General features: G+C 47.6%; 1 protein-coding gene across 1 annotated transcript in view; it reads right to left on the reverse strand.

Annotated features, from left to right (window-relative positions):
- Window positions 1-11035, reverse strand: part of mmp24 (matrix metallopeptidase 24) — a 69981-nt gene extending 58946 nt beyond the window's left edge. Inside the window, exon 1 of the mRNA XM_072381350.1 lies at window positions 10624-11035. Within this exon, the coding sequence (XP_072237451.1) occupies window positions 10624-10758 (135 nt within the window). The 5' untranslated portion in view covers window positions 10759-11035. The remainder of the gene's footprint in view (window positions 1-10623) is intronic.
- Between the last annotated feature and the right edge of the window lie 441 nt (window positions 11036-11476).

Consider the following 11476-nt stretch of genomic DNA (forward strand, 5'->3'; position numbering starts at 1 on the left):
TTTAAAGGTTTCAGAAAGCTGCAGAACTATTGATCAGGACACTTTAAAGGCTTCAGAAAGCTGCAGAACTATTGATCAGGACACTTTAAAGGTTACAGAAAGCTGCAGAACTGTTGATCAGGACACTTTAAAGGTTTCAGAAAGCTGCAGAACTATTGATCAGGACACTTTAAAGGTTACAGAAAGCTGCAGAACTGTTGATCAGGACACTTTAAAGGTTAGAGGAAGGTCAGAAAGAGATGAGGACCGGATCAGAAACAGGAAAAGAAAAGTAAGAGACCTTCACATTTCAACTATTACAAAATTAAGATTGAAGTGTCTCTGTGGCCCTGCGATGGACCTGGACCTGTCCAGGGTGAACCCCGCCTTTCGCCCAATGACTGCTGGGAAAGGCTCCGCCCCCCCGCTACCCGATTAAAGGATTGACGGTATAGAAAATGGATGGAAGATTAAAGTGTCTTCAGATGTTTCCTTCCCTATGATTACAGTACATCAGACTCCTAAAAGAGTCTTAAAAGTAGCCGAAGCAAGCAAAACGATGGTGACATGTTGTTGTGGACACACAGTCATCCAGGCCATGGTGATCCTGAGAGAATGAGGATGAAAAAGAAGTCCAGTTGCCTTTGTTCAAGCTCTTTGTCTGAAATGGCTGTAAAGTGGCAGCTAACAGATTAGCATGTCTGAGAGGCTCCTGCATTCGTCCAGTTTCACTGCAACATGAGGTGGAAACAGTCCAAAGAGCAGAGTGTTGTGTAGTGTGTCTGATGTTTGTGTGACGGGGAAGAGAGACGGACTCTGGAGAGTTCAGGTCTGCTGGACGTTCAGATACGTTCAGATTCAGTAGCACATTAAAAAGTGGCCTGATTCCAATTCCAAGATGTCAGATTCAGTGCGACTTGTGCTGTTCACACTGCCAAAAGCAAATCAGATATGGTCAAATAAGGTCAGATATGGTCAGATATGGGTCAGATAAGGTCAGATATGGTCAGATATGGGTCAGATATGGTCAGATAAGGTCAGATATGGTCAGATATGGTCAGATATGGGTCAGATAAGGTCAGATATGGTCAGATATGGGTCAGATATGGTCAGATATGGGTCAGATAAGGTCAGATATGGTCAGATATGGTCAGATAAGGTCAGATAAGGTCATATATGGGTCAGATAAGGTCAGATATGGTCAGATAAGGTCAGATAAGGTCAGATATGGTCAGATATGGTCAGATATGGTCAGATAAGGTCAGATATGGTCAGATATGGGTCAGATAAGGTCAGATATGGTCAGATATGGTCAGATATGGTCAGATATGGTCAGATAAGGTCAGATATGGGTCAGATATGGGTCAGATAAGGTCAGATATGGTCAGATATGGGTCAGATATGGTCAGATATGGGTCAGATAAGGTCAGATATGGGTCAGATATGGGTCAGATATGGTCAGATATGGTCAGATATGGGTCAGATATGGGTCAGATATGGTCAGATATGGTCAGATAAGGTCAGATATGGGTCAGATAAGGTCAGATATGGGTCAGATAAGGTCAGATATGGTCAGATATGGTCAGATATGGGTCAGATATGGGTCAGATAAGGTCAGATATGGTCAGATAAGGTCAGATATGGTCAGATACGGGTCAGATATGGGTCAGATATGGTCAGATAAGGTCAGATATGGTCAGATATGGGTCAGATATGGTCAGATAAGGTCAGATAAGGTCAGATATGGGTCAGATATGGGTCAGATAAGGTCAGATATGGGTCAGATATGGTCAGCTATGGTCAGATAAGGTCAGATATGGTCAGATATGGGTCAGATATGGTCAGATATGGTCAGATAAGGTCAGATAAGGTCAGATATGGTCAGATATGGGTCAGATATGGTCAGATATGGTCAGATAAGGTCAGATATGGTCAGATATGGGTCAGATATGGTCAGATATGGTCAGATAAGGTCAGATAAGGTCAGATATGGTCAGATATGGGTCAGATATGGTCAGATATGGTCAGATAAGGTCAGATATGGTCAGATACGGGTCAGATAAGGTCCTTTTTAGGATTAGTTTTAGTTGCTTTGGTTTCATATTCATCTGATACGGTCTCAGTCTCGTCTTCCCTCAGTTCTGTTCTTGTGTTTATCTCTCAGTCCCTGTCTTAGTTTCCCAGACTCCCCCATGTCTTTAAGTCCAAACCATAACTGTATTCTGACCCTAACTCAGTCATGTTACCTTCCAAGCCCAACCAGGAAGTGACTAAAGTCTTTTAGTTGGTTACTGTCAGAAAAATTCTCTCAAAATTAGGCTCAGAGTCGCTGGATACGATGAAAACATTTATTTCTTGCAAGAAAGAGACAAGTCGGCAGGAAGCTGCTCAGAGTTGTCTGCTAACAAAATGGTGCTGTTGCTATTTCATTATTTATGTTTGCTGGCCACACAAAGTCATGGGAAAAGGCATTACCCCCCCCATCACAGCAGCTTTTCTCACAGTATAATTATAGAATTTTTCTAACATTTCCTCCTGTTTCTGCTAACAATCGTTAGTCGTGACGTTAAACTCGTATTTTCCTCCTTTGCCACCTGAAGCTCGGCACGATTATGCCTCCAAGAAGCTAGAAGCTGGACAGAAGTAACTATGGTGCTGTAACTCAATACGTTTGGCTATAAATCTGATAACAAAATAACAGGAGTGACAACAAGGCATGCAGATGTTGAACTACTGAGTACTTCTCTCCTGTCTGAGTCAGACTTTAAGAACCAGGTTCAGTCGGTGAGATTCCAGCTGAGGCCCAGAACAGACCTCAGAGGTACCTCAGAACCCAAACAGATTCAGACAGATGTGCTCCCAGCTATGACCTCATGTCTGAGGTGTCGTATGACACTCATTCATCATCCACACACCCCCCAGAGGACAGACAATCGATGCCTGCCAGGATATGGAGGATCGCCTTTGTTAGAAGCAGCTGCAGACGGAGGAAAGTACTGGAGCCAAAGAATGTTTCTCTTTGTTAAAATAACTTCCAGAACCAGGAGAACACCACCCTGTCTGTCCTAAATGTCCTTCCAGCTGTTTCAGAGCCATCTGACAGCATGACTGAAAAGTGTCAGTCAGCCTTAAATCAGAGTGGGGAAACGGAGAAAACACTCCAGAACCAGCACAAGCAGAGCTTCACCTCCTCAATAATTCAAAAGCCCTTCATATGCATCAACATGTGGAGCTCAGAGCTCCAGGGCCTTCGATTCAGTTCGCCATCTGATGCCGAAGCCCCCGACTCATTGTGGTCGCTGTGTTCGACCATTTTCACTGTCTCCTCTGGTAAAGAAACGCTGAACAAACATGGAAGAACGCCACAAACGGGCTGCAGGTCCAGAACTGTTCACAGCGCTTTCAGGACATTCCCCGGTTTTATTCCTCCCTCATTAAACCTTTCTGCAGCTCCTCGGAGTGTGTGGCATCTACGCCGCAGAACAGTTCAACACAGCTGCCTCAGTTTGAGCTGCTTCTACCCGGTGAGGGGGGGGGGTTCACAAAGGGTTGGACTTTTCACACAACTGAATTTGATGATTTCCAGTTTGGGAAAATGAAATCAGTTGGACTTGGTCTCTAAGGCTTGACGACTCCTCGCTTCATTTGGACTTGAGCCTCATGACATCACAGCGTCAGATACCAGCCACTGGGCCACGGACAGGTTACTGAGGAGGGGGGGGGGGTCAGCATCAGTTCCCTTTCTGTTTCTGCGAACGTTTCCACTGAAGAAGCTCAAACATCTCAGAGGCCACTGAAAGCTTCCATTTCCAGAAGCTTTATCTCTGTGAAACAGGACAGCATCACTTCCAGGGTCTTAAATGTTTTGGGAGTTTAACTCCCAGCTCTATCGGACCCAAACTCTGCAGTGACATAACGCAACTTTAAAGTTCAGTTTGAAACTACGAGCTTCTGACTGGTTCTGAAGTTAACTTCTCTTGCTTTGCACATTTCTGGGCCTGAAACTGGAGGCGAAGCGACCAAAGTTCACAGCTCTGCTTGTGTCCCACCTCAGTTTCACAGGATCCTGTACCAGCCACATTTTAACAGGAAGCTTTGCTTTTAGTCGCCAGTTGGTGAGGTTTAGGCATTAAAAACACAGCATCAGGGTTAGGAAACCTTAACGGGTTTAGCCTACAGCATACAGACTGGCTTTTTATAGCTATCCCACTCAAACTGCTGCAGAAACCTTCCCTTGGAATCACTTCTGTGAAAGCTGTGCTTAGCGCCACAGTTAAAAGGTAAATCCATCAGTGACCGCACACTTCTTTCACATTTAGCCGGGAGACTCGCTTCAAAGCTGTTTTAATTACTACTTAAATGACTTTAACTTGTGGAAGTCCTGGAGAAATGGACTCCTGACAAACATTTCTGTACGATCAGCGATGATCAGCTCCAGCAGATGATCGGTGCCGGCTGCAGGCGCCGAGCGTCTCGGTGTGAAATGGTTTCCGCTTCCTGTGCTGCGCTCTGATCAGACGTGATCCTTCTGCTCTGCACCCGGGAAGCTGTTTATTCCTAATCATAACCGCTTATTTCCGTCCTGCTCAGATCTGCGTCGCCCTGCAGGAGTCGCACCTGAAGCTGCAACCGACCGCCACGAAAACACGAGGTCACCTGCTGCCGCCCATTAAAGTCTGTCTGAGCCGGAGGTCATCATAACAGGAGCTTTCCACCTCAGACACCTTAGGGTCAGGAGACGGGTCAGTAAACGGGTCAGGAGACGGGTCAGTAAACGGGTCAGTAAACGGTCAGGAGACGGGTCAGTAAACGGGTCAGTGAACAGGTCAGGAGACGGGTCAGGAGACGGGTCAGGAGACGGGGCAGGAGACGGGTCAGTAGACGGGTCAGTAAACTGGTCAGGAGACGGGTCAGGAGACGGGTCAGGAGACGGGTCAGTAGACGGGTCAGTAGACGGGTCAGGAGATGGGTCAGTGAACGGGTCAGGAGACGGGTCAGTAAACGGGTCAGTAAACGGTCAGGAGACGGGTCAGTAAACGGGTCAGTGAACAGGTCAGGAGACGGGTCAGGAGACGGGTCAGGAGACGGGGCAGGAGACGGGTCAGTAGACGGGTCAGTAAACTGGTCAGGAGACGGGTCAGGAGACGGGTCAGGAGACGGGTCAGTAGACGGGTCAGTAGACGGGTCAGGAGACGGGTCAGTAAACGGGTCAGGAGACGGGTCAGTGAACTGGTCAGGAGACGGGTCAGGAGACGGGTCAGGAGACGGGTCAGTGAACAGGTCAGGAGACGGGTCAGGAGATGGGTCAGTGAACGGGTCAGTAAACGGGTCAGTAAACGGGTCAGGAGACGGGTCAGTGAACGGGTCAGGAGACGGGTCAGTAAACGGGTCAGTAAACGGGTCAGGAGACGGGTCAGTAAACGGGTCAGTGAACAGGTCAGGAGACGGGTCAGTAAACGGGTCAGTAAACGGGTCAGTGAACTGGTCAGGAGACGGGTCAGGAGACGGGTCAGTAAACGGGTCAGGAGACGGGTCAGGAGACGGGTCAGGAGACGGGTCAGCTGTCCTGGTTATAGGTGATAGTAACTCAGGGATCCCCCCCACTGATCCTCAGAGCTGAAGGAGCCTTTCAGACGACTGACAGCCTCCAACATTTTCACTCACTTTTCATCAGTTAATTAATCGCTGATAAAATCTTTGGTGACGAACATTAAAGCAGCACAAAGCAATACGACAAAATCACCTTAAACAGCGTTTAGGTGCAAATATTCCCACAAAGGCAGCTCACAAAAGATCAAATCTCTCGTTTTTAATCTAAAAAACCATCGAATGAATCCTTTTTGGAGCATTTTAGTGAATCTGTTTCCACAGTAAAACTTCTGATTGATTCCTCGGCTGATGGACAGAATAATCGAGGACCTTAATAATCGTTTGCTGCGGTTTTTTACAAGAATCTGATTCTGGAAACATTCAAAAGGCCTAAAAGACTGAAAAAAACACGTAAATCTGATATTTGCTGCTCTGGTTTGCTTAAAACTCCTTTAAATGAAATGATTTGACTCCGGCGAAAACAGACATTTTCATTAAAGATGCAGATTATTAAAAATAAATAAAGACAAAGTATGTGATGAACGGAGGAGGTTGTTTTCATCCACTGTCATCACATCAGAGTTCGTCCCGACTGGCTGCATTCAGGCAGAACAAAGCCTCATCAAACGCCCCCCCGACAGCTGCTCTGATTCACAGCTACAGCCTCAGAGCAGCGGGGGGGGGGGGCAGCAGAAACAAAGAGACTGAAGAGCAAAGAAAGCTGCGAACAGGTAGCAGAAGAACCTCCGTGTGTTCAGACCCCCCCGCACCTCGCCGTGCACGCTGGGCTCCATAAGTGCAGCACTACAGGCTCATTGATCCCATTTCTCAGGTGTAATGTAGTGCCTCCAGGGAGCAGCCTGCTCCCAGAGCTCCTCTCCTCCGGGGAGAGACAGAAGTCCCACTTCATCTCATAAAATCAGCCTCGGGACGCACAAATCTGTTCTCATCTTCATCATCTCTGGTTAAACTCTTTAAAACTGTCACCCACAGATCATAGATGAACTCACAGAGTATCTTTAAATCCAGCAGGTCTCACTTTTAAACAGACAGGAGTAGAACCGCCTCCTTCCATGTGGCTGGGTTCAGGTGCCCTGCAGGAAAGGTTCTACCTCAGGGCAGCAAAGTTCCAGGATTAAATTAAATGATACTTTCCAGTAAAGGACATGGTCCGAAGTACAGTTGCTATACTTATACTCGAGCATTCTTCATAAAATGAACTTCAGGACTACTTTACAGACTAAAGTCTGGCTGCTTGGAGGAAACAGACAGGAATGAGGCTGCTGTATGTCGATATGTCTCCTCAGGGTTACCGGTGGCTTGTAAAGATCCAGCATCATCAGTTTCATATTAACCCAGTGATGAATGTTTAAAGGCCAACGTCAGAGTCTCCCTGTTGGTGACCTATAGAATCTGCTGTATTTAACACCCAGAGAATCAGGGGATCCTGAAGCAGCCGGAGAGCCAACAAAGGGTTAATCTACTGTGTGATGAGCTGCAGAAAAAGGCACAACAGCAGCTACAGCCCACACAACATTTGTCTCTACCTACAAGCCAAATATGTTCCCACAAAACAGCTGAAACGCAGAGATTTGACCTGTAAAAGAGCCAAAAGGAGCAGGAAGGAGTGAGTCAGACAAAGAGCTCCACGCCTTCTCCTCCCTCTGCACAGAAGCATCTGTTCCCTGCATCCTGCTGCGTTCAGGTGAACCTGAAACTGAGGCGGTCCAAACCTTCAGCATCTGTTCCCTGCATCCTGCTGCGTTCAGGTGAACCTGCACCTGAAACTGAGGCGGTCCAAACCTTCAGCATCTGTTCCCTGCATCCAGCTGCGTTCAGGTGAACCTGAAACTGAGGCGGTCCAAACCTTCAGCATCTGTTCCCTGCATCCTGCTGCGTTCAGGTGAACCTGCACCTGAAACTGAGGCGGTCCAAACCTTCAGCATCTGTTCCCTGCATCCTGCTGCGTTCAGGTGAACCTGCACCTGAAACTGAGGCGGTCCAAACCTTCAGCATCTGTTCCCTGCATCCTGCTGCGTTCAGGTGAACCTGCCCCTGAAACTGAGGCGGTCCAAACCTTCAGCATCTGTTCCCTGCATCCTGCTGCGTTCAGGTGAACCTGCCCCTGAAACTGAGGCGGTCCAAACCTTCAGCATCTGTTCCCTGCATCCTGCTGCGTTCAGGTGAACCTGCACCTGAAACTGAGGCGGTCCAAACCTTCAGCATCTGTTCCCTGCATCCTGGGCTGCGTTCAGGTGAACCTGAAACTGAGGCGCCGCTCGGCCCGAAACCTTCAGGGTTCAGAGCCGCAGCTTCAGAACCACACCGAACACAGAACAACAGAGCTGTGATGTCCTCGAGATCACAACTAAAGATGCTTTTATCAAGATAAAACTTTGTTTTTCTCTCTCTTTCTTAAAGTCGTCGAACTGAAAGTTTAGCTTAGCTTAGCATGAATGAGCAGAAGCTGCTCAGGACTACTTCCTGTCTGGTGTTAGACAATAAAACCGCGGTCAGGGACAGAAGGATCGGATCTAAAGGACAGTTCCACAACGCCAACGTCAGCTCTGCGGACGCCAGGTTGCCGGCTGGCCTTGGTTCTGGAGAAATGTTGCTGCCTTTTAATTTGGCCTCAGAAAACAGGTTGAAAATAAAACTAAATTTTAAAAAACACATCATGGTTCATTTAATTCAGTTTCTCTCACAGCCACAAAAGGTCGGATTTTCTGCCTGAGAACAAACGTTTTTAGGGCAAAACAGCAGAAATTCACCAGAAATAAAGGTTATTGGATCAAACTTTGGCTTTGAACATCACTGGTATGACAGCTGAGGAGGATTCATAACTGATGGTCGCCATGACGATATCGCCATGACAACCACAGCAAGATTTCTATTGATTAGGAGAAAACAGACAGGGAGTAAGAGTAAAAATCACTGTTGATCACGGTTAGAAATGATAAATAGAATGGGGGGGGGGGGGGGGGCTTCATTAACCACCTTTTCTTGTAAAACAAACTTTCTGTTTTGGAAATTGATGGAAAACTCAATAAAGAGCGTCTAAGTAAGAGACGTTCGGTATCATGAACTCCTTTTCTTTCTATTGATTAGAAAAACAATATATTCATTATTTCACTAAAATAAGTTTAGTTCTGCAGTAAAGTTGTTTTAGCGCCTCCTGACACCAAGGACAAAGACAAAAGAGACTCAGTAACAGATCAAAGAACAACCAGGAAGTGTTTATGGAAGTCAGCTGATCAACGACCGGAAACACAGCAAAAAAAGCATCTTTTAAAGCTCATCAGGCTGATGGACGGCGACCAGGTGACCCCGCCTCTCACCTGATGACCGCTGGGATAGGCTCCACCCCCCCGCCACCCGACCCACGGATTAAGCAGGTAAAGAAGATGGATGATGGATGATGGATGATGGATGGATGGATGGATGTTCTTCCTTATTCTGGGTTCTTCCTTATTCTGGGTTCTTCCTTATTCCGGGTTCTTCCTTATTCTGGGTTCTTCCTTATTCCGGGTTCTTCCTTATTCTGGGTTCTTCCTTATTCCGGGTTCTTCCTTATTCCGGGTTAATCCTGGATGGTCTGCAGTGCATCACAGGATGAACCCAGAATAAGAAGCAGGACGGAGACAAATGAAGGAAAGCAATAATTCAGCATCTGATGTAGAGTTTAGTTTAAAAACATGAAGCAACATTTAAGGAATCCGTTAAATAAAAGAGTGTCGGGCCCAGAGGAAGACTTCCTGCTTCCATCATTCTGTTATTTAACGTCATTATTAGTTTATTCTCTGGAAAGCTCTTTGAAACGTGTTAAACAAAGAAACTGGACTTTTCAGATTTATTTTATTTTCAGTTTTCTTTTTTTTTGGACACATTCCTGAATAAATGTTTTCCTTTGTGGGATATAAACGCATTTATATCCGTGAGTGTGGAGAATAAAAGTAACTCAACAGAAAAACAGCCTCAGAGGAGTTTGTGAAGCTCTAATATTTCATCTTCCTGCTGCTCCTCTTTCTTTCTGCTGAAATCTAAACCTCTCGGAGGTTTGTTGGATGCTTGAACAACACAAGCTTCATTTTGGAGGAATTTGACCTTTTACAGATGAAATACTTAATGAAAACCTGAGCTGCAGCTTGTTTTTGCACGTGGGAATCCACGCAACAGCATGACACGCACAGCGCGGCTGTGCGGCAGCAGGCGGAAAACATCTCATCCTTTGTGCCGCGCTACGTCGGCTGTTTGCGGCTCTCAGCGCCGCCACAGGCGCCTTCTTTGTCTGAATCAAACAGAAACCCAACAAGCTTTCTGCTCATCCAGCAGACTGAGGCTCCTCTTCCACATCTAACCACCAACTAAGTTCAACATTTACACAGAATTCCTCCATTTCCCCTCCTCTGAGCCTCCACCTCTGCCAGCTCCATAAATTATGGAGGGAGGCTATATTTGGCCCGCGCGGGGGGAGCTGGAGCTCTGTCTGGAGAGGCTTTGTTCACTTTAAAGCTGCCTGGATGCTGAAGGCTGCTTACTGACAACATGAGGTGACACTCTCCTCCAGCCACACCACATGCAGCCAAACCTAACGCGCTGTCGTGCACATGCACGAGCCCTCCGTGTTTCCAGCCGCGCGGGAGGAGGATGAACAGGGATCAGCAGCAGCCTGTTTCTCACTCCGTTCCTCTTATTATCAGAGTCTGAAGCCACCGAACGAGCGGAAACTATTATGAGTCATTCCACCACCTTCCTTCAGTGAGAAGCCGCGCGCGCCTGGAAACAAAAGACCTGCGCTCGGGTCCTGCTCCAGCAGATCCCCGCGCTTGTTGATCTGCTTTAATTAAGTCACTTCGGTGACTCCTGAATCTTTTATTGGCTGCTGGCAGAGAGGCTGCGGATCACTTTGGTGGCAGGTTGAAGGCCGGAAGGGAAGAAGAGGGAGAGAAAGGCGCGTGAAAAGCATCCAGAAGAGCACGACTCCAGCCCGCGCGCCTTAAGGTTCACTAAACGGTTTAACACAGACACACAGCCCACCCCCCGCGGCGCTCTCACCTCCACTATGAACGTGTTCTCCTCCCCGCACACCGAAACGACCCACAGCAAAATGGGGAAGTAGCAGGTTTTCCAGCAGAATCCGGGGAGCCCCGCTTTCCTCCGCCGCCTCGCTCCTCCTCCTCCCATCGCCATGGCCGTGTCCCCGAAATCTCCCCCTCCTCCTCCTCCGCGTTCCGCCGGTGCTTTCCAGGCTCCTGCTCCGCTCCTCACCGGAGGAAACGGTCGGTGTGCTGGGGCTTCATCCCGGCCGCTCAGCCCGTCTCTCGGCCGCCGGACTCGGTTCGTTCCGTCTCTGGTGAAGCGCGCAGCTCGCGGAGGTGCAGCGGAACAGCTGGAGGAGCCGCGCGGATGCAGGTTGGTCGCTCCGGGTACCAGTGAGGAGGAGAAGGGGGAGGGACCGAAAGGGGGAGCGACAGGGGAGAGATGTGATGGATGTTGTTGCAGGAAAGCGAAGCCAACACCGAGGGCGCCACCGAGGCAGGAGTGCGTGTGAAAATGGAGCCTAATTCTACCCGGAATCAAGTTAAAAAGTCAAATTAAGGCAAAAAAAGCACAAATAAATTTCTAATTGAGGATAATCAGTCCGTGTGTGGATTAAATGTGAAAATAAACTACTGAAACTGTGGGTTTGAACACAAAGAACCACCCGAACCAGACCGAACATCGCGGTTTAAGAGAATTTGAGCATTTTTTCCTATTTTGAGTTTTCTTTCAGGTATGAACAGAATTCAGAGGGATCCAGACCCGTGGAGTCACGTGAAATAGTCCACTGCCACTGTCAAAATATATTCATTATACCCCATGATCATGCTGACAGTGTTCTGTTGGACTTATTGCATCATCATCACAG

Source organism: Leuresthes tenuis, unplaced genomic scaffold, assembly GCF_036924035.1.
Source record: "Leuresthes tenuis unplaced genomic scaffold, fLeuTen1.0.hap1 SCAF_3, whole genome shotgun sequence".
NCBI lineage: Eukaryota > Metazoa > Chordata > Actinopteri > Atheriniformes > Atherinopsidae > Leuresthes > Leuresthes tenuis.